At 48.5% G+C, this 21870-nt stretch overlaps 9 protein-coding genes across 9 annotated transcripts; 1 reads left to right on the top strand and 8 right to left on the bottom strand.

Annotated features, from left to right (window-relative positions):
- Positions 1-81: 81 nt before the first annotated feature.
- On the bottom strand, positions 82-1601 carry HD556DRAFT_300156 (uncharacterized protein). The gene is made up of 2 exons (XM_041310189.1): positions 1191-1601; positions 82-1132 (listed from the first exon to the last, which is right to left on the bottom strand). The coding sequence occupies exons 1-2, from the start codon at positions 1531-1533 to the stop codon at positions 435-437; spliced, it is 1041 nt and encodes a 346-aa protein (XP_041161922.1). The 5' UTR covers positions 1534-1601; the 3' UTR covers positions 82-434.
- Positions 1602-1830: 229 nt separating this feature from the next.
- HD556DRAFT_1234491 (uncharacterized protein) lies at positions 1831-2478 on the bottom strand (the record flags this gene model as incomplete). The annotated part of the gene is made up of 1 exon (XM_041297664.1): positions 1831-2478. The coding sequence occupies one exon, from the start codon at positions 2476-2478 to the stop codon at positions 1831-1833; it is 648 nt and encodes a 215-aa protein (XP_041161921.1).
- Positions 2479-3426: 948 nt separating this feature from the next.
- On the bottom strand, positions 3427-4808 carry HD556DRAFT_300301 (ras-domain-containing protein). The gene is made up of 5 exons (XM_041310191.1): positions 4376-4808; positions 4260-4307; positions 4131-4203; positions 3954-4069; positions 3427-3783 (listed from the first exon to the last, which is right to left on the bottom strand). The coding sequence occupies exons 1-5, from the start codon at positions 4556-4558 to the stop codon at positions 3508-3510; spliced, it is 696 nt and encodes a 231-aa protein (XP_041161920.1). The 5' UTR covers positions 4559-4808; the 3' UTR covers positions 3427-3507.
- On the bottom strand, positions 4704-6023 carry HD556DRAFT_1361232 (Cleavage/polyadenylation specificity factor subunit 5). Its single transcript, XM_041302636.1, has 8 exons — positions 5966-6023; positions 5882-5908; positions 5657-5830; positions 5421-5601; positions 5294-5369; positions 5170-5242; positions 5060-5101; positions 4704-5001 (listed from the first exon to the last, which is right to left on the bottom strand). Exons 1-8 carry the CDS (start codon positions 5983-5985, stop codon positions 4980-4982), a joined length of 615 nt encoding a protein of 204 aa, XP_041161919.1. The 5' UTR covers positions 5986-6023; the 3' UTR covers positions 4704-4979.
- Positions 6024-6134: 111 nt separating this feature from the next.
- Positions 6135-7562, bottom strand: HD556DRAFT_1441703 (uncharacterized protein; the record flags this gene model as incomplete). Its single annotated transcript, XM_041306338.1, has 1 exon — positions 6135-7562. The coding sequence occupies one exon, from the start codon at positions 7560-7562 to the stop codon at positions 6135-6137; it is 1428 nt and encodes a 475-aa protein (XP_041161918.1).
- A 305-nt stretch (positions 7563-7867) lies between these two features.
- On the bottom strand, positions 7868-10080 carry HD556DRAFT_1526393 (heterokaryon incompatibility protein-domain-containing protein; the record flags this gene model as incomplete). The annotated part of the gene is made up of 4 exons (XM_041309308.1): positions 9816-10080; positions 9346-9756; positions 9240-9287; positions 7868-9169 (listed from the first exon to the last, which is right to left on the bottom strand). Exons 2-4 carry the CDS (start codon positions 9589-9591, stop codon positions 7868-7870), a joined length of 1596 nt encoding a protein of 531 aa, XP_041161917.1. The 5' UTR covers positions 9592-9756; positions 9816-10080.
- A 1430-nt stretch (positions 10081-11510) lies between these two features.
- HD556DRAFT_1431436 (sulfate transporter family-domain-containing protein) lies at positions 11511-15220 on the top strand (the record flags this gene model as incomplete). Its single annotated transcript, XM_041305017.1, has 19 exons — positions 11511-11631; positions 11823-11898; positions 11973-12054; positions 12222-12466; positions 12523-12561; positions 12621-12796; positions 12856-12963; positions 13029-13122; positions 13173-13219; positions 13275-13362; positions 13411-13443; positions 13500-13600; positions 13649-13736; positions 13786-13874; positions 13924-14073; positions 14125-14427; positions 14477-14644; positions 14690-15118; positions 15171-15220. The coding sequence occupies 19 exons, from the start codon at positions 11511-11513 to the stop codon at positions 15218-15220; spliced, it is 2487 nt and encodes an 828-aa protein (XP_041161916.1).
- A 90-nt stretch (positions 15221-15310) lies between these two features.
- On the bottom strand, positions 15311-19423 carry HD556DRAFT_1526391 (uncharacterized protein; the record flags this gene model as incomplete). Its single annotated transcript, XM_041309307.1, has 4 exons — positions 17655-19423; positions 16527-17599; positions 15825-16476; positions 15311-15768 (listed from the first exon to the last, which is right to left on the bottom strand). Exons 1-4 carry the CDS (start codon positions 19411-19413, stop codon positions 15311-15313), a joined length of 3942 nt encoding a protein of 1313 aa, XP_041161915.1. The 5' UTR covers positions 19414-19423.
- Positions 19424-19431: 8 nt separating this feature from the next.
- HD556DRAFT_1361214 (Alpha/Beta hydrolase protein) lies at positions 19432-20917 on the bottom strand. The gene is made up of 3 exons (XM_041302635.1): positions 20556-20917; positions 20394-20497; positions 19432-20327 (listed from the first exon to the last, which is right to left on the bottom strand). The coding sequence occupies exons 1-3, from the start codon at positions 20608-20610 to the stop codon at positions 19545-19547; spliced, it is 942 nt and encodes a 313-aa protein (XP_041161914.1). The 5' UTR covers positions 20611-20917; the 3' UTR covers positions 19432-19544.
- Positions 20918-21870: the final 953 nt, after the last annotated feature.

The raw sequence follows: 21870 nt of genomic DNA, 5'->3' as shown, positions 1-21870 counted from the left end.
TTCCGTCAATCGTTCAGAAAACATCGTCACGTGATCACTCAATAAAGGGCTGCTATGTTATGTCTGACGTCATGTCGTTTCCCTCCATTCGCACGTGCACAATGCCCTCGCTCGTGTATAATAACATCAAACACGAATTTGACGTTGGGATGAATTGACGAGTAAACGTTCACTCCTGTGATGAACCATGGTTGATCAAGTTCTTGGGGGTCTGATCGAGTATGGGGAGTGCTATGATGACAGGAATCTTTGGAGGCGTGCTGTAAGAATGTAAATTGTACATGTACAAGGTATGGTTATGTCTGTTTAACTGCAAAAATTGTAAATGACCTAGCGAGCAGAGAACCCTTGAATTTCTCCAGCAGGTTGCTCTAGCTAGTGAGGCCTAGTGTATATTTGTGGATCTACTGTTTCAGTAGAACTGATCATCAAAATTAATCATAGGAGCTAAAAAGAGTACCAATCTCTCCCGCGAGATTCACCACCATATTCGTGATGGCTACGTCCTGCAATCCTACGCCCACGCTCTTGAATATAGTGATTTTACCAGCCTGTCTTACCTTGTCGCACAACGCGTGAACCTTCTTGTAGTCAGCATCTGGTGAGTCGTTGTCAAAATGGACTAGCGTTCCGATTTCAACCATGTCCTCTTCATTAAACTTGGCCTTTATGAGCTCCCCAGCCTCAGACGCGCATGCTTCTCTTGAGTCCACCACCACTTTTCCAGCCTGATGTAGCAACTCTGAAGAAACTTCTGCCATTTCAGGCGTGTAGCTCCCAATGAGATTGAGATGCGTCCCTGGAGAAACCCATTTCGCCTCGAAAAGTGGCTCCTTTGAAGATGTAGCCGTACATATGATATTGGCTGCACGAGTAACTTGTTCCAATCGAGCAAGGTCATCCTTCAAAATGAGAGACTGAAATATGACTGTTGGATGAGCTGACTTTAGGCGGATGATAAGGTCAGTCAGTCTTTGATTGTTTGATTTGTTGACTATCGTGCAAGTTTTGATAGTCGAATAGGCACGAAGGTGGAGATCCACGTGCGCCTCAATTTGCTTGCCTGCTCCGAAAGCAAGGAACGTGGTTGGGTCTCGAACAGACAAGAGAAGACGTGTAGCAAGCAGGGAACCTGCTCATGTGTATAATTGATTTCTATGGTTGTCTATCGGAATGGACTGAAAGCGCACCAGCAGCTGTACGAAGAGCTGTTAGTTGCCTCGCGTTCACGATTGCACGTATGCCGCCCGTGGTTTCGTCCAAAACCAGGCTGGAGGCGGGAAGTCCGCCTTGATCAACAGGATGACGCGGAATTGAGACCACCTTGATGCTGGTCCCTAGTACCTGCACTCGTGCGGGCATGAAAAGTGCATTGTGCTGCGCCATAGTGATTGCTTCCCGCAGCGGGGCATCGAAGCCAGAACCTGAGGATAGTGTATGAAATACGAAAGCCATTAAATTCTCAAGCCTGGAGTGGTGGATTGATGATACAATTCTGGATACATCTGCAGCGGTAATGATGAGGAATGACATGGAAGTTTTGGGTGAAGATGCTTGCGGAGTCGCGGACGGCCGAAGATAGACTTGGGCTCAACTTGGGCTAGTCCAAAACTTCGACGGAGGTAGGCGTGATTAAGCTTCATTCAATAGGTCTACAATTGCAATAAGTGGTATATACGAGTAAAGAATAGCATACTAGGTTGACGAGCGAGGAAGTTCGGATACTAGTATTCATAACTTCAGAGTGATACTACACCCATGACGTAGTAAGTGAGATGTCTGTATAAAATTCGTAAGATAAAGATGAGATGGACTTGTAGTTAGTAGGTGCTACCGGCGCCGGTGGCCAGTGCTGGGCCAAAGAATGCCTCTGATAAGAGTTTTGAGACCCTCACGAGAATTATCGTAGAGGTCTCCTTTCTGGTAAAATGTTTCAAGTGCATGCTTGGGTAGTGCAGTGATGCATGCATGTTTAGTATTCTCCGGAATACCGAGGTTTCCGAGAGTACTCAGATTGTCCGACCACCAACTATCCAAAGGATCTTTGAAATTCTCCAAATGGGTAACGACCACTACGATCGGCACACTGCCCGCCATCGACTTGACTTTCTTATAGTTTTGCCCATGCGATTTCTTCAGAAGGCCTCGGCCTCCCGGTATGCAGTATATCAGAAGGTCCCACGATTCCAAGTTTTTCTTCGTTAAGTACTCTTCAAGTTCGAGCTGCCATGTATCCGCTTTCCGAACGAACTTGAAGCTTTTGAAGCTGAACTGCCATCGTCCTGGTTCTCCGAGACCAACTGTGTCATGTACTTGACACATCCATCCATCTTCAAGATTACATTGGTACTCTTTCCCTTCCTTCGTGCATCTGGTTGTGTCGGACGAGGTAGGAGCATTGGCATCAAGACAAAGCATGTTAACGAGGGAGCTTATCCCCGCCCCAGTTTGACCAATGATGGCTACGTTCTTCGACATATCACTCTGAAAAGGTATCAATATCATGAAGACCCCAACTGATAGAAGTGTGACCTTTGCACGCGTAGTAAGCACTGACGGTTCTATAGTTGTGCAAAGAACCGAAATCCAGTGGAAGGTATTGGTGAAGACGAAGGGTATCTGTGGTCTGCCCTTTTAGATGATGAGACGACGTTGGTATTAATACACGCATCTGAGGCACTGGAGGAGTCAATACCACGCCGCCACAGTGTGGCGAAGTACCACGAGGCTGTTCTTCGGCTGCCATCCGCTCTTACTCAACCTGGACCCTCTCCCGACGGAGTCGAGTCTAGACTTAACTTACGTCTGCAGCGAAACTCACTTTGTCTCCCGTCCAGAGTGAACGGTTGAGTTGATCATTATGTTAATATTTCGATCCATCCATCGATGATCGATGTCAGATATCGGGTGCGTCAAAAGGCATTCAAGTTAGATGGCTATATGCGTGTCAGCGGCTACTTCGCTCTCAGAAAACCATCGTATTCTTGATGCATGCATCCAAATCTTCATTAACATATGGTCAACCGATGGCTAATACTGCGCACTCATCATGTGTACTGACGTGTGATCTGGTAATTGCCGCATACTCGCGTGGACAATGAATCTGCTTCCTGGTGTTCAACGTTCAGCTCTGATCGCAACGGTATTCGTTAGAAACAAATAAGTGGCATGTAGTTATATGAATGCCTCGTGCTCACCCAACCCATACCATTCGAATTCTGCACCTTGAAATTCCACTAGTCTGCTTATTACCCCTATAAGGCGATGGTAAATGTAACAAGGATTGATTTTTCCAGATGGCCCGCGTGTCTATAGTACATGATTTGAGTGCAGTACGTAGGCACATCAAGGTATATCACTCGTGTCCGAGGCAGATCTATCCGCACAAACAGCAATCAGCATCGTACACAACACTCGATAATATCACTAGTGGGCGCACCGACCCCTGTGGGTTCTATCCGCTGCATGCGAAACGGCATCACAGTGACAGCCGCTTAAACACAGAATCTAGCATCCGCAACTCCCGTCGTCCTGTGCAGTCGTGTCACGCCCTATATTGATCGTTCCCGGCATGCCGTCCTCTTCACCCCGCTTCCCAAAACTTACACCAGCTTCCGGTGCAACAGGTGCCCATAATTCTGGGGTCTCAAGAATCCGCGCCACCAGCTCCTCGAATACCTCGCGTACCCCTATAGCCGTCTTTGCAGAGGCCTCAACGAAGAGGGCATTCTGACGAGAGGCAAAAGTGGAACCCTCGTCCGTGGAGACTTGTCGAGAGTTTTCCTGGAATGGTGTCAGCGGTTGGTAGGAAACAAGCAACGAGATGGGGAATGTAAGTGACGAAAAATAAGCGAGATTGCGGTGATAATGATGCAAATGTAGTGCGAGCAGGTCACTGAGGTCCAGAGAATAACAAGAGTACGTAAAGAGATGATCAGGGAAAAAGCAAGTACCTTATCGACCTTGTTTCCAACAATAATCTTCGGCACTGTGATTGAGACATAGGTGTCGATTTCCGAAAACCATTTCGGAAGCGCTTCGAATGTCTCGCGGTTTGCTACATCATACACTGTACCACAGCATTATCAGGCCTTCGAACCTTCATCTCATAAAAGCGAGCGAGAACACACCAAGTACGATCCCTTGAGCACCACGGTAGTATGAGGATGTGATCGTACGGAATCGTTCTTGGCCAGCTGTATCCTGCAGAACAGACATCATTATCATACAGATGCAGGGGAAAGAAAGAACCAACGCACCCATATACTGAGTTTCACTTTCCGTCCGTTGACCTCCATCTTGTGCACCTATACCGACTAGGGTAAGCACACGACTTCATTCTCCAATGGGAGAAAGCACGGAATGACAAACGAACACGGAAATCAACGCCTATCGTTGCGCTCGCTTCGTCCTCAGGGAGCCATTGCTCGTCCGAGAAGCGTAGGAGTAAACTACTTTTCCCTACTGAGGCGTTCCCGATTAGTAGAAGCTTGACATTTACGGGTGAGTTAGTGGTAGTAGCAGTAGAGGATTTCTTCATGAGATCCGTTGGAGGCATGATATGTGATTGGGTCGTTGAGAGGAACGGGTCAGCAGGTAGTTGGTAGAGTAATATAAATGTCTTGAGCGGCGATGAATTATGTGTGGACGGCGGCTACTGGGAGGCAACAAGCCTCGTTTGCATCATGCCTCCACTCAAAGAAAGACCTCTCGGCTAACTCCTCGGCGCCTCGAGTTTCATCGAGAAATTGATATGTCGACTACTACGAAATCAATCTATCACATTACACTACAAAAACATGGGCAACAAAAGTTTCGAGAGCTACAACAGTAATAGAGGAATAACGATTCATCTGTGAACTATGTACCTACGCCAGGTTTGTGGCCTGCAAAAATTAGTTCCGTTGGAAGGAACATAATACATCTCTCGTGATATATGGTGCTGCGGTAGTAACCAGACCAACTTTTTCATTCGAAATTTACTGATAAATGAAGTTGTATCTGCAGGCAGTATTCATAAGCATGGAATTCGCCTAGTGCAGCTTGGATGGGCGGTTACCTTGACAGTAGGTGCGGGATCGCGGAGAGCTGGGGACCATATCTGGGGTTATACGACGTTACCAATATGAAACATGCACCCTTAAGCTTATTAAGATTATCAAGACGAACCGTGCAGCGTTGTCATACAGCTCAAACAGGGGGATGGCAAGGAGCTTCATGTTTTTCGGCACGGCAAGGACCTCTAGTGAAGATACAAGTTGAATGAAAAGTATGGCAGAACCGTCTGACGTACTCCGCTCAGGCATCTGAACTAGATAAAGTTTCTTGCACTCCTTTGGCTTCGTGATGTGTGCTGGCACGAATGGATACTACGAGCATGTGTCAGCATCGCTCATTCGCTACAAGGAAGACGAACGCACCATAAACGTCTCAAAATTGGGCCGCCACCACTGCGCAAGACAATCACCGATCTCCCACTCGTTGTCAACGCCATGGGACGCGTTGAATTGCTTGGACTCTACTGGCGGCGCGAGGCGCTCATCGAGGCGTCGTTTGAGTCCGTCAATATCATCCTCGCCCGGTTTAAGGTAGTCACCAGGGCTAGACACACGATTAGCCAATTATAACGAAAGTGTGATCGAATATAGAAACGCACAGCTTGAAGAACGCGTTCGCAATTTGGAGCATTAGGATGTGGGGATGTCCGTGGTCATGCACAACAAGAATTCCTTCAACGGTGCGGCGCATACCGAAGTCTTCATAGTTGTTCTGGAGACGCTGAAGACGTGCAGATACGGAAGGGTCCTCTTCAGGCTGTGCCTCTTTTGTGCTGGTATTCGCAACTTAGAATTGATCGCCGCAAACTCACATCACAACTCACCTAAAGGTAAAGTTCGATAGCGGGTACCTGTGTTAAGTTTTCGTTAGATGTGGCTGGTACATCGTGCAAAGAAAAAATACATGCAGTGCGATGGTGTTGGACATGGTTGTCGAACGTTTGAGCCTCACCAGCACCGTACATTTACATTCAGACTAGGCGTGACTAAATCACAACTCTTATGTTGTCACAGTCACGACGGAACTGAACTATCACAAAATCTCAATGATATTAATACCAATGGTAAGTCGTGAAATTAAATCAATATAGTTTCTAGACGTTGTCTAATGCTGTCTTCAGTCTTTATGGTGACCACTTTGTCCGTCATTAGCTTCTGCCAACTTGTCTGTATATCATCCGCTCCAAAGAGGAGGCAGAAATGGGTGCGGCCTTTTTCCACGAGTCCCTTCTCGTCATCACTTGTCCATCTGTAATCGACAACTCCGAGGGCCAATTTGGATGGACGCCAAGGCATATTATTGCTGGAAACAATGGACACATGATTTATCGTCATATTGGAGGGCAGCCCCTTTGGCAAGAGTGCACATGCATGGTAGCCATCCTGCAAGAAAGGTATTTCGTCCCCGAACGTTGCCTCATGTAACTCAACCATCAGGAGCTTTACTCTCAATCGCCCATCGACGACACTCATATCCTGGTCTCCTCGCAATCCGTAGTGGTCGTGACTGGGATTATAGGATTCGTCCAAATACTGAGCGCTATACCCTTGTGCCGATGGTGGCAAGAACACATATTTGGTGGATGCTATTCCAGCCCAGGCAAGCATATCGCACTCCTGGCTTCTTTGCAGGAGCATTTCCATCAATCTACCAAATGCTTCGTCTCCTATTCCGTACTCCACGTTCATATGCACGTCGAAAAGTGCCAGCAGTGAGTAAGCACCATCCTCTACTAGTCGTGAAGTCCGGCGAGATGCCCACATCAGCTTCTCACGCACTCTCTCCGTCCCCGCCCAATAACACTGGATGTCTTGCACCGGAATTCCGGTGCCAGTGGAAAGCGCAGCCAGCAACTTCCGGTCAGCTTTATCGTTGTCGGCTCGTGTATTGTGAATCGGTCTCCACGTTCGCCCGTAAAATTTGACTCTGACTGGAGCGAGGAGTTCTTGCAAAGTCCAACTTTGTAAAAACCAAGAGTCGCACAGGAAGTCGTCCAATGTGAATGACTCCGCAAGGTATACAATGCAGACATGTGCATTGCGGTACCACCTGAACATCCGCGGCATGGCTTTATTGAGCTCTTCTGGAGAGGAATTGGACCTATCGATACAGCATGTGTCTGCCCAGGCAAAACCACATCCGTACTCCGCTGCCTTCTGACAGAAGTTTGCCAATTTGTGACGACTCGAGGGCTTCCCGAGCTTTGTACTACCCGATGTCATCTCCTGGAGCGTCACCTCTCCTTCGCGGCACCATCTGTGAGACAGGATGGCATATCTGACTATGCCTTTCACAATGTTTCTGATCACTTCGTCCCTTCTCTGATTCGGGTAGAACGTGTGTTGCTCTATATCTTTCTCCGTCACGGCCCTGATGGATGGCATGTATAACTTCTCCACACATTGCTTTTCTACGACCTCCATCTTTGATATCGCGATTAACCGATGCGGGATGCTTTCTCGCAGGTACTCTTGGAATATGCGGCAGACCTCCTCGATAGCCATTTACAAGACCAACGGATGTATCAAGATTGTATGCTGTCGACGGCTTAACAAGCTTTCAACTGGATGCGGGCAGGTGGAAGAAGTTACATGGTAACGAAGGGGTCAAATATATATATAGTCAGACCGCTGGGCTTATTTCATGCATGACAAGGTATGATGCAACTTTAGTCTAAATGCGTTCATACAGTGTGTGAAAAAAGAGGCGTCAGCAGTGAAAATCTATGTAAGAGCAGATGAATGATTCATGCCCCCCGAGTCCTGTAGGAGATAGAGATATGTTACAACGCGAGCGAGCAGACAGAAGGCTAAAGCCACACTGTCGTAACTCGTTGGTACATCTCCCTCTTGGTGCGAATTGTCACAATTTTTTGGGTTTCAACCTTTTGCCACCCTCCATGCGCACTATGAATACTAGATCCAAGTATGAAGCACAAGTAGTCATTTGCGGGTTTAAGTTTTCCAACACCACCACGCTTTCCAGATTCATCAGCTCGGTAATTCACGATAGCGACCGCCCACTGCGAAAATGGTAGGAGGGTAATGTCGCACTGGGCTGTGACGTCAAAAAAGTCCGCAGAGTCGGAGATGAGGCGGATAGTTTGAGTTTTCTTCTGCGTTCCTCCTGGCCGTCGTGGTGCCGGTTGCTGCAGCATCATCTCTACCAGAATAACTTCAAGCTCCAGGCCTCTCTTCGTCATCGTAAAAAAAGGGTCACCAAGCTTGGAGGGACGATCCGTTATATAGCGATTGGGTAAAAGCATAGTGGCAGATGCTTCGTCAAAAGCACAGTACGCCAGAGGAGAACGGGGAATGCTGGCTTGGAATGGGGAATGGGGACCAGCCCACGCCAGTATCTGCCATTCGCGACACGACTGGATGATCGCCTCCATCAGGCGGCGAAATGCCCGCTCTCCTTCTCCATAGGCTACATTCAGGCTGATGTTAAGAATTCCGATCAAGGAATAAGCGATGTCTTCCACCCTTGTTGTCCTCCGCTTGGACGCCCAAATCATCTTCTCGCGAACATCGACCAACCCCGGACTGAAATATAGCAAATTCTGGCGAGATATCCCCGTCACATGAGAAAGAGCTTCTAACATGGAATGGTCTTCCTTGTCGTTGCGCGAACGACTGAGCTCGTCCCAATGTCTGCCATAGAACTTGATTCGTGGAGGGGCAAGAAGCTCCTGAAGCGTCCAACCGCGTTGGAACCATACTTCCTCCGAAAAGTCCGAGATGGAAGAAGAGTCTGCAAGAAAAACTATACATATCTCCGCATTGCGGTACCACTTGAACATGGCCCTGATGGCCTCATCTAGCTCCGCACTGCTTTTCTTGTCGATACAGCAAGTGTCGGACCAAGCGAGGCGACAGCCGTATTCCCTTGCTTTCTGACAAAAGTTGCGGAGCTTGATCAACCCAGGCCTTGTAGACTGATGCTTCCTTTCGACGGACATCTCCTGAAATGTTGGTTCCCCTACACTGAGCCATCTATGAGAAAGGGCTGCATATCTCAATTTCTGTCTGACCACGTCAGAAAGTTCGTCTTTGGATACAATGTCCTTGCAGACGCTGATCAATTCCGGACGGAACAGATCCACCAGAGTCTCACGATCGATAAGGGTAGTTTCATAGTGGTCAGAAATGTATGAGATGACTTGGCATCTCGTTGAACACGAGTTCTGCTGTGACGGTCATTATGTCCGCCTCGGTTGGAGCCCCATCCTAAAAAACTACGACCTTGAGCGAAATGGTTGTGATTTGAGTTTGCTCGGCAGCTGACCTGATCCACTTCCTCGCATGAACTTTCATCCTCGACATCAAACTCCACGCTAGGCCTAGTCAATGTTGTTTGCCAATGCAGCGCCGTGTCCGGTGGGGTGGTACTAGGAAGTGACATGACTTGTTGAATAAGGAAATGCTGCCTCTCGATGCAAGGAAGGAACCTGAAAGTTCGGCTAGTGCCGTTGTACGTCTTGCAGTCTGTTCTAGATCCCGTTCGTTTTTTTCTTAGAACCTCTCTGTCCATGATCAAGCTGAAATCTGCTATTGATCGAAGGCATCCGGATAGCCAAATTAGGACAGACCGGCCCAACGGGCTGAAGTTCCGAGATGGAGTTTTCCTGTAAGCAGTGCAGTGGCAATTTCAAACATATGGAGATACCCTGTGTGACCAGGTGACAATATCCTGGGGCTGTCATGATCACGGTCAGTTGGAGTTTCAAAGTTTGATTCAAAGTTCAGAGTACTTACTCGGATCTTGCAGCTTCTGTTAGATGTCTTCTTTTCGCTGTTGCACGAGGGCAGGTCACCCGGTGCCAAGACTAGTCCTGTTCATCTCTGTACATGCATGGACTTACCGTATGATCTCCCCATTAAAAGAGAAATGATTGATTATCAGTGGCGTGACGCCTGGAAGAAGGTACCCGTAAATCTCGACTTAGGAGGCAACGGCACTGCCCGTTGCAACCTTAAAGGTCACCACATCTGTGTATGGTAGTGCAATTGTACCGTAGCCGCATAAACGACCTGTCAGGTGCTCTCTTTATACATAATTTTCAGAGTCATGAGGTGCTGGTGACCACGTACTATGTCATTGCGCAGGTACCCCTAATATCAATAACGGAATATTCCGGTTTTGGGTCGGTCGACGGTGACTGGCCAATGGGTTTAATTATGTAAATCTGGAATCAGACTCGTTTATCGAAATTATAAAATATTCACAAAACATTGCATAATCTAGTCTGATCCTCGCTTAAACCGTTTCATCCAGAACGACTAGTTGGGTTACTCACATAGCTGAGACTCGAATTCATCATCTGATTCCCGACGTCCGTTTACTCATGTCTGCTAATGCCGGTAGCGACAGATCAACTTCTTCTTCGCGAAGCCTTGGGGATAACTTAGAACCTGAGCATGCGAATGACGCAACCAAGCACGAAATTATACGCATAGTGTCACCACCGCAAGATGATTCCCCTTTGCACAGAGCTGGGTAAGTTTCAATAACAACATAATACGTTATAATGTGGTCGAAACACGGTCACCTGTCCATCATGCTTCTTTACGCATTCAATCTCCTAACTTGTCAAATTCAATTGCAGACTACTTCAACCCAGGAGCTACGTTTCCTTTATGTCGGTCACTCCCCACTCTCAAGACGACATCCGCGCAAGCACCGTCAAGCTTTCCAACATGGTGTTCTCTCCTTCCAGGGGCTCACCCTCCCCCGTGATGCAGAACGTGTCTCCGACTGCAGGGCACATCGCACATTCGTCTTCTCCCTCGACCCACGGTCGAAAGGAAGCCGCACAGCTACCTTTCCCATCTGAGCTTACGCGAAGGAACATGCCTTCACGCGATTCATTCATATTTCCATCTGGTCATAATCTAGTCACGCACGTTGGACCAGGGTCCCTCCCAAATATTCCGTTATCCGCGTCTTTTGCACCCTCCTCACAATATACAAGAAGGAGCTCACACTTCTCAGCCCAGGACTCTGATCTCTCAGCCTCTACTTCCACTCTAGACTCCAAAACTGCCCACCGTGATCTGTCGTCTGGCATGGTAACTCCTCGCGGGAGAGACATGTCTCGTACCACTGTTGTACCTCAGGCTTCAGCACTTTCAGTTTTGCTCTCCAGACATGCTGACGGAGCACCCTCGAGCTCGCCAAGTCCAACAGTATTGCATAAAACTGACAGGCGGCAGTACTTCAATTCATTGGCAGACCCAGAGCAGGCTGTTTCCACAGTTAACCATAATTCTGCGGATCGCACCCTTCTGGCAACTAGCAACGTTCGCCCAGAAGTTTTACGTTTTGTTTCTTCTTCGGCCACAGAAAATACTCCATTGCTTCCTCCTCCACATGGTCCTGTGCTTGCTATTAATGGTCATGCCTCAGCGCCCTGGAAGCGCTCGATGTCCTCAAAACGTTTCTCAAGCCTCATGCATGGGTTTATAGGCGAGACGCATAAGATTGATTCCCAAGAACTAGTGCGCACCGTGTTGAAAAGCTTGCCTGCTGTGCTCTTGGGCACGTTGCTCAATATACTTGATGGAGTTTCATGTAAGCCGTTCTGATGAATGTCACCTTTGGCGCTTTATTTCTTGCGATCTGATGGTACCTTCAAAACCCTTGGCGGCTATTGCCTAACCTACTAATACATAATATGGACTATATTTGTATGCCGTCTGACATCTTCCTGTTTCCCCTCATCTCCGATCATTATGGATCAGCTGCTAACAATGTCGCTGCAGATGGAATGATCATTTTCCCTGCATTTGGTGTCTTTGCTGGATTAGGTGGGATGGGAGTGTCGATGTTTTTTGTCTCGTACGTCGTCTCTATCGTTCAAAATCATTGCTCCTGATCAGAATTTCCTATATTCGGTATTGGTCGACAAACAGCACGGTAGTAGCACAACTCGTGTATTGCTTTGGAGGGAGTAGCTTTGCGGGTGCTAATGGCAGTATGATGATTGAGGTTGTGGTACGTGTGCTTCATTTACGTTTTAATTGGTTCCGTCTATTTCCCTTACATTCGCACGTGTCGACCTTGCTTGTGCCTGCTTGTTTGTTTGTTTTCTTCTTTGATCGCTTCCGCTACCCCGGATTTGCACACCCTCGAACTTTCTCTAATTTCCTTTTTGATGGTAGCCCTTCTTTCACATCCTTGCGTCCACTATAGCACGTGATATCGGAGACGAGTATCCGAAAGAGATCATTGCCACGACGATTGCGGCATTTACGCTTTCGTCCGTACTCACCGGTAGGTCGCATCTAGGTCTAATTGTCGCGTGTTCACTCACCCATGTGATTTGCGTAGGGCTGGCCTTTTTTCTCCTCGGCTATCTGCGTTTGGGTGGGCTCATCGGGTTCTTCCCGCGGCATATTCTTGTTGGGTAAGCCTTTTGCTGGCTTGGCGGGACTGGCGCTGAAGCGCTGACGCCACACACAGATGTATTGGAGGGGTTGGCATCTTCTTAATACTTACAGGGTATGTTCTAATTCAGTCATCGTGGTGAACCATATCGAACAAATTTCAATGTGAAACAGCCTCACAGTAAGTACGCGTCTCCCGTCCGATGCACTCGATCCGCCGACGCTGGAGACCCTCCGGTACTTCATTCTCAATCCACACGCCCTTTCGCAATGGGTTCCTCCCCTTGTCCTGGCAGTGCTTCTGAGGCTCATCACAATGCGATGGAAACATCAACTTGTGTTCCCTATCTGTACGTCCCAGATTACTGACCTTGGCATTATTTGCTCACTTCATGCATGAACGTTCCAGATTTCATGATTATACCAGTTGTATTTTATGTGGTCGTTGCAGCTGCACGGCTTGATCTTGATGCACTGAGGAGGGATGGCTGGCTTTTCGATATGGCTGAGGGAACTGGTGGTGGGGAGGACAGATGGTATGGATTTTATTCGTATCTCGGTAGGAAAATTTCCATCGATCAGATGAACTCAGGGCTCATTCCATGTTGACGCGAGCAGATCTTGGATTGATCCGATTTACGCCCTTATGGACGACACTGCCGATACAATTTGCACTGCACGTATTTCATCATTCATGTTGTTGGCCTCGCTAATGTTTCGTCTCAGGTTGTTTTTCAATATCTTGCACCCACCTTTGAACGTTCCTGCGCTATGTACGTTCTATCCAAATCTGGATGTTTGGCGAATAGAACATTAACATATTTACAGCGGTGTCCCTTGATGAAGACGTCGATACTAACAAAGAGCTTTTGGGACATGGATATTCAAATTTACTTGCCGGGTTTCTAGGCACAGTGTAAGCGTGTTCCTCTAACGCTCACAAGTAATTGCTCACACATTGCAGACCAAACTATCTTGTCTACGTGAACACCTTATTGTGAGGCGAACTGCCATTCGCTGTGGAATAAGATAGCTCACATACTGATTTATCAGGTTTTACCGCGTGGGCGGCGGGACACGTATTGCTGGCTTCCTGCTTGCGGTCGCTACGTTTATCCTACTAATAATAGGGACAGGCCCCATCGCGTATATTCGTATGTGCCATAATTTCCATACCCTCACTTTTCTAACACTTTGAATAGCCATCATGGTTGTCAGCGCCCTAATCTTTGTGCTCGGCATCGACCTCGTTAAGGAGGCATTATGGGATACACGACACCGAGTCAGCAGGTCAGTTTTTGCACACCGGTGTGATATGCAGCTCATAAACATGCATTAGGATGGAGTACATCACGATAGTCAGCATCATGGTTACGATGACGGCATGGGACTTTGTCATTGGTGTTTTGTTTGGCATTGTCGTCAGCTGTGAGCTTGTCGTGTTTTCAGAGTAGACTGTGTTCATAGTTTTGGATAGGTTTCTTCTTCGTGATACAGAACTCGCAGAGAAGGAGCATACGTGCATGTTATGCTGGAGAGTCAGCAATCTCCACAGTCAGGCGGCCTGCTGCACACAGGGCGTACATTCGAGAAGTGTCGAAGCAGACAAGGGTGCTTCGCCTCCAAGGCACGTGAAACCTTTCTTGCGTTGTAGCATCATTTAATTGTTGGCATCCAGGATTCCTTTTCTTTGGCACTATCGCCCATGTTGAAGAGACTTTGAGAAACATCGTCGAAGACGCTACCTGGAAACGAAATCCCGTCCGCTTCGTCGTCGTCGACTTGTCCCTTGTGGTAGGGGTGGACATGTCTGCCGCAGAAGCTTTCGTGCGTGTGCAGCGCTTGCTCGCTGCAAAGGGCGTGGTGTTGGTGTTTTGCGGTGTCACCGCCGATAGCCCCTGCGGCAAAGCGCTGAGCTGTGTGGGAATCCTCCAAGAGCCATCTGTCGAGGTCTTTGAGACCTTGAATGATGCGATGGAATGTGAGTTTTATCTCTTTATGTCACGAACTTGAGTTAATGTTCTTTGCAGGGACTGAAAATGCATATCTGCGAGCATGGTTTAGAGCCCAGAAGTCATGGACAACTCCAATAACGCTTCCTGGCCGCAGAGATACCAGCCTTTCCTTTGACGATACTTTGGCGGGATCTCCGAGGCAAATGCAACTTCGTGATGTTGGAGAGCGCACGATCGCTGGTGGTCAGTTTATCGTCTTACCTAACAGAACCGATTCTCATCGTCCAGCAGAATTTCTCGACAAGGACGCAGAGAATTCCTCTGAGCCATACAACACCCTTCTCAATGCGTTCTCGTCGTATCACGACGTAGACCAGAAGACGTTCAAACAGATCGCCCCGTACTTTGAGCGATTCACATTCCCAGACGGTTTTGTCCTATGGGAGAATAATGATACCCCCGATGGCCTGTATATCATCGAGTCAGGCATCCTGCGGGCATCATACAAGTTTGCGGAGCATAGCCCCGTCATTGAAGAGTCAATGGTGTCGGGTACTCTAGCAGGCGAGCTTTCTGCTTTGTCGGGCATGCCGCGGAATGCACGAGTGGTTGTAGAGCAGCAGGCTGTATTGTGGAAGCTGTCTCTCGAAAACATGCGTCGATTGGAGACAGAATGTCCTCATCTTGCACAGATTTTTGTGCAACTTGTACTCAAAGGTAAGTAGCGCCTTTAGTCCTGAGCATGAGCTTACCCTGTTTCCTATCTCAGCTGCAAAAGTCGACACCGACATCCTTCTTGCTGCCTTAGCAACAAGATGAAAATTGTATATATACTGGAAGTAAAACATACATATCTTACGACCCACAGATATGCAAAGCAAATACACGAACACATTATGACCAAGAGTGTTATCGAAGTGCCACTTCTCGTCCTTGTATTTCTCGCAGGACCTCGTGGAACCGCAGCGACCACCACCCGCGTTCTTCCCTTTCCTGTTGCTCCGCATCCCCTGCTTGTCCTAGTTCGACACCATGTAACTGCATGGAAGGACTTTTAGGAAATGGCAACCCTGATGCGAGGATGGATAAGACTGATTGACTGATCTCAGATTCTTTCGACGCATGAGCCAGGTGGCTCTTCGCGGATGGCGAAGACAACGACCTCAAGGTGTGCTGACAACATTGTCTCAGTGGTACCAACCATTCCTTCAGAACGGCGCACTGCATAGATGCCTCCGATACAGAAGATCGAGAAGTGCCGTGTGACAACGACACGGTCAAGATATGACCTTTTGAATTTGCGTGTCCTCTCTCGAGCTCCTCAGCAGTCAGTGGAACCAAATCTAGTGAGATGGATGATCTTCTATCTGGTTAGATCATATAAGTGCTAGCTCTGTAAGTGGCTGTCTTTCGAGGTCCTTACCTGTCTCGTCCGTCACAGAAAGGATTCTGGAGAGACCAAAGTCCTCGAGTATGCGCAAATTTGCAGAAGTGCGCTGGGTATCATCGTGGTGATTGGTGGCGGAGGTCATCACGATCAAGTCTGTAAAAACGAATAACTGGACGTCAATAGCCGGAGACTCGACGCGAAGCAAAGGGCTATTTCTGGGCCCCGCTTGTGGCTCAGATCGGAAGTCGAATGATGATGGAGCAGTACGAAAGGATTGTAGCGACGCTGTCGTCGAGGCTGTAGACTGTACTGACCCACTCCGCCCACGCCAGCCTTTCAGCGCATTTGAGAGTCTTTCGTTGTATCGTGGACGTGAATCGGGAGATAGGCTTTTCAGTGGCTCTGAAAAACCGTGCACGTTGGTGGAAGGGCGCATGATTGGTAAATCATTGTCGTTTTCCACTCTGGCACATGCGACAGGACCGTGCATCAGCAGACGCCTATCACGGCAAGGAAGTTGGGAGGGAACGTTCGCTATACGTGAGAACATATCTTTTACAAACTCGTACTCGTCTTCCCGATCTTTGACTTCGCTGAGAACACGGATCGTGAGTTTAGCAGAGTGAAGAACAGATAGTGTTGATAGATAGTCGGGATGGGACTTCGGGGTTGCGTGCCAGAGCCGCTAGAAGATCTAATTTCAGTCATGAGAAGTAGACAGACACACCGACTCACATGAAAAAAATCAGGGTATTGGGAGAGCCTCTGAACAGGTTCAACCAAATATTTCTCTAATGACCACCCCTGACAGGCGGAGGAGCGCTCTTGTAGCTTGATAAAATCTCCGATGTCACTTTTCTCCTGAGCGACAAGATGTTCGATTCTGGTTGCAACAAACTCTAGCTTTACCAGGTAAGGTTGATATATTTCAAGCTTTGCCATAAAAGATCGAAGAATTTCCCCGACGCACTGCAGGTCGGAGTTGTGCACATCCCGAAGACCGATGAGGCTGGCGGATAATTTCGTGTGGAGATGTACGATGTCTTCTAGCCAGTCAAACAGCCTCGAGACGTCGTCTGGAACGCCAGAAACCCAGACCTTCGTACTTCGGACGCGTAGAGGAAGGATGAAGAGCTGCACCATGTTCTGCAAGTTGATTACGAAAGTTTCCTCTGACTCCGCCAGTTTCCAGACAATCTCTTGTCGTCGTACCTCTACCTCACCGAATTGTTCCAAAATATGCAGACGAAAGTCTTCCCAAGACGCGTGAATATCTGAAGAAGAACGTCGATGATCCCGATGTGCATTTGTCCGATCCAAATGCAAGAATTCGTGGGCTACTGATGACATCGATGCGGCAGAAACAGATGATTTAGATGATGTATAGGATAAGTTACTTTGTGTGGGTTGAGCCTTCATGGAGGATTCGAACTCCTGTATTGCCAGTCTATTGAGGAGCGAATCAGTATGTACGCCATCATCTTCACACTCGAATTGCCACGTGTTTCCGGCGATTGACGACATGTCACTGTCAGCATGCGTGAGGCAGGGTTCATCAGAAGCGGAGCCAGAAAATGACGTAGAAAGTCCAAACGCCTGGCGTTCGCGCACTGCAGCCTCGTCTGATGTGACCATCATGCGCGTGAGCTCTGAGGAGTATCGTTGACCACCGATGTCAATGTTAGGCATATTCTCCGCTGATGGATGCGACATCTGTGAGTTTAAGTAGGTCGAATGAATGGAACGACGGGGAGAGAGTAGGGGGTGCCCTGAAGACGGTCGTTCAACTGATAACCTCGAATTCTTGGCTGATACAGTTACTTCTGTTAACCTCAAAGCTCGTTGCTACGCAGAATCACCTACCATTTCGTTCATCAAAATGCCACCGGTTGCTTGCTTGGTTGTCTTTGGAGGCCCTGTCTGCCTTGGAATGAGAATGACCATCTCTAGGGGTAGACGATCGGAGGCCTTCGTCATTTTCGTCGTCAAAAGAATACTCTGAGCCAGAATCGTTCTCCTTCTTGAACGATTCATCCGACGAAGATGGGTTCGGGATATGGATCGAATCGCTAGAGCCACCGATAGCGAGCCCTTCTTCGCCAAAATACTCGCTCTCTTCGCTTCGAGCTGGGTGATCTTGAGAACCAGGGTTCAATCCATCGACTAGTCCAAGGAGTTCTCTTTTTCGTCGATCAGAGGATTCATCACCATCAGCCATCGTTTCCGAAGCTGGGTAACTTGATCCGGCACTGCTCAGGGAATATCGATCGGAAATCGTGGAGTCGCCTCGCTCTCCGCCTTGATCCGCACGGTCAGAAAAGAGACTCTCGTTATCCTGAATGCTGCCATCGTCATTGCCAGCGCTCTCGCCTTCACTGGTGGTGGAATGTATCGAATGAGTAGAATTGTCGGCAAACATGCCTCGAAGTTTTGCCCCATAGTCCGCGAATCCAAACCCGAGACCGAAACGCTCTTTTTTCTTTTCAGGTGCCTTAGAAGCCAAGAGGCGCCCTTGTGCGAACGAAGGCTGCTTTGGGAACATGACGGGGGTCTCGTCGCTCTCTGAACTGGAAGATGGGAAGGCAAAAACATTGTCAGCAGCCAGTTTCTGACCTCGGAGGCTTGAGCTAGTTCGTGGTTCCGCGTCAGTCAGGCTATCTTGGGAGCTCTCTCGTGGAGCGTGTCGTAGCAGTGGTGGTGCAACACGTCGAGGAATATTTGATCGATATTTTTTTGGTTGGGGAGTAGCCAATGAACCAGTTGAAGGTGCCGAATTATGCGGTGCACCAGGGTCTGTGCGAGCACGAGTTCTTTCCGTTCTTCTGCCAGGGGTGATGTTGGTCGTGATTGAAGGCTGACGAAGTGGTTGACTTTTCTGTTTGTGGGGGAAAGGCGGCCTTGGCGAGAAGCCCTCCATGGGAGAAGTCCAGTCCAGTTTTCCGCTGCGCACTAAGCTGACGGACCGAGGTGCCTCAGAAGCTCGATCGGAAGGTCGATCAGATGGAATCATTGTAGGAGCGTGGGATTGAGCCTTTAAAATGGGCTTCGGTTTCTGTCTCAAAGCACTGCGTGAGGGACGTGAAGGACCTTCTGACTGTGCTACCGGAACCTGGTGACTTGTATCTCTCGAACATGACGAAGCAGGGGGAAGTTGAGGCGTCCTTGTAAGCTTGGGCGGAGGGTTTGAATAATACTGACCAATGTTGGATCGATGGTCCAACTGCAGGTTCTCATTGGGAAATGGAGACGGCATTCCCAGCTGTGACGATGGCCTTGTCATACGATCGATCGTGTCCTTTAGAGAAGGTAGCAAGTGCGCTTCCATAAGCCCCAGATCTCCTACTTGACTTCTACGCTTAGACCTGTAATTGGTAGGGTAGTCGACATGAAGAGAGTGCGAATCGGAAGCAGAAGCAAGAGAGGACTGCGAGGGTAGCGGCGGAGTGCTCGAGGTATGCGTTTGAGGACGCGATTCGCGAGCACGGCTTCGGTTTGCATCGTAAGGTACGCCCGCTGCAGCTGCATAGTGCGACGGAGGAAGAAAGCGATGCGCAGGGGAAGTTGGTGTAATGTTTGGAGCGGGAGAGCGGGAGGTATGGCGCTTCGGCCAGGGGTGCGACATGAACGTTGACGTTGAAACTGGAAGTGGTGAATGCCAAAATTGACGCGTCTTGCTAGTCACGTGAAACTGACATTGAAGGCTGTAATAACTAAGATCTACTACTAGTAGGAGAAAGGCAAACTACGTACAGGCTAGTTAATTCTAGCTTTCATCCATTTCACAACTTCTTCTCCCCATTCTTCTCCTTGACCAGAACATAAAGCCCAGTTAGGGCTGATGTGATTGTGGCCTTTGCCAATGATCATCTGGGGCGCCTCTCCACGTCGCTTCTCGATATCCGGTATGATCTCTTCCCACGATAGCAATAGCCAGTCAGGCTCTCGCTCTGCCCTGACAAGAAGAATATCAGGATGGTCCTTGATCTGTTCATCAGATAGAGCATTCCAAAGCGCCCTCGGCTCCCTCTCCTTCTGTTGCTCCTGAGAACCAATGTATTGCATCGTGGGGACCTCCATCCTGAATCTTTTCTTCTCGTCAACCATGAACCAACTACCACCACACCAGATGATGCCTTTGAATCGAGCATGTACGGTACTCGATACCGGTGGGTAAAGGCTCAACATCTTCGTGTGCACGTCACCCGCTGAGTGACCCATGATAAATATAGCATCTACATCAGGGGCGGGTATCGAGGGTACGCCAATGACATCGACGTTGGCACAAACCCAATTGACTGCATCACGGATGTCTTCGGATGAAGCCGGGAATTTGACCTCCGGAGTAAGTCTGTAGTCCGGGATGATGGTGATGAAACCGTGTTGTGCAAAGAAAGATCCAAGCGCGCGATACCCCATAGAAAATGGTTCAGGAAACTCTTTTGATCCACTGTTGTATCCACCTCCATAGACGAAAAATAGGATTGGTGTCTTCCCACCCTTAGTAAGAGTCGAGTTTAGCGGGTAATAGACGTCAAGCTGCGAGTAAGTAATGCATAGCGTGAGGTCAGGAGCATGGCATCCGGAGGTTGGATCATCACAAACCTCATTTCTGGTGCGGCGCTTGTCATCATACACAAAAGTCTTGCGTTCTATCTTCTCTATCTCTGCCTTTCTTTCATCTAGAATAGGCACGAATGCTGCTAGAGCTGGAAAGCAAGTCGGCTGTGAATGAAACTATGCCATACTAAGAGGTAGAAGACGTACTTCTCAAGTTGATGGCCGCAACGCCCGTTTCTACGAACTTTGAGATTATATCCATGCTCAAGATCTTTGATCAGGACGACAACGAGTGAGTGTGAAGATATTATGGCTGGTGAGATGTGATGGTAAGTTATATTTGGCCATCCACGCTCAGGCTATGTAGTGACAGATCACATTGACAAGGCTGGACACGTTTCACCATCACAAAATGGGATCAAGAAAGCTGAACTACCAAAGGAATTTCAAAGTTCGCGCTGCCAGTAGGTGCACGTTCCACGTAATTGAAATGACAACCAAGCTAGTAGTAATGAACATAGTAGTAAGCAAGCTTGATACATGAACTTGAAACCGCATCATGTGACCTACGCTAACGAGGCTGGACCCACCCACCACTTCCCCATGATTCACTTCCCCGGCTTAGGTCTATGTTTGGGGCCAATTCTTCTTCATCCCCAGAATCTATATCGCCCCATACCGAGCGCTGCGGAGAAATTTCATTTGGGCTGCGAAGGGCCTTTGCCGGCACCAGTGGGACTGCGGCATGGGGTGTCACCGAGGACTGAGGGAGTCTGGGGCTAAGCAGTGACACCATGGCCGAACGAGAGGACTTCTAGTTACTCAACACTTCGAAGTTCGGAGTGGCGCATCAACCGGGCAAATCCGACACCTGTCCTCGAAGACGGGGTTCTTGAGTCCGAGGCTTGCCTATCGTTACCCAAAGTTACAAATAAAGACACCTTCCTCGATCGCGGGTTTATCTAGCCAGAGCACTGGGTCAGATTCGAGTCGTATGTTCCTTGATGGCGACGTAAGAACATACTCAATCTCATGATTCTCATCAGAGTGCACTGTAATACTCGTACGGTGCCGTATTTTGTGCAGGCGACGAGGCCCTTGGCAGGCGAAATGGTGTCATGGAATTGTAACGTGTTTGCAATCGCGTTCGCCATCTTGAAGCACGTTCCGCACAGCGTTACATCACCTACTAGCAGTATGTGGTATGTGGATATCAGACTCGTTATCTTTAAGTCATCCTTGGCCGAGATGCTGAGTATGATTGCAAGTCGATTGGCGAGGTACGGCGACGATGGGAAAACCTAGTTAATGAGGCCTCTGCGTGCCCATCGGTGCCTTGTCTTTTGCTTGTCACTTAGGCTCCACCTATTAAGACCTTCCCAAGCCGCAAGACATCCCCATCGCCTGCCCGGCGACTCCTCGGACACTTCTATCGCGGTTATACTTGCTTCCGACTCCTAAGAGTAATGATCTCCCAAATCTTGAAGTGAAAGTGCATGGCGATGACGACACAGCAATTATT

The sequence above is a fragment of the Suillus plorans genome (assembly GCF_016647745.1).
Source record: "Suillus plorans strain S12 chromosome Unknown HD556scaffold_19, whole genome shotgun sequence".
NCBI lineage: Eukaryota > Fungi > Basidiomycota > Agaricomycetes > Boletales > Suillaceae > Suillus > Suillus plorans.
Note: the sequence above shows the minus strand (reverse complement) of the source record. Positions and strands in the feature narration are given on the sequence as shown.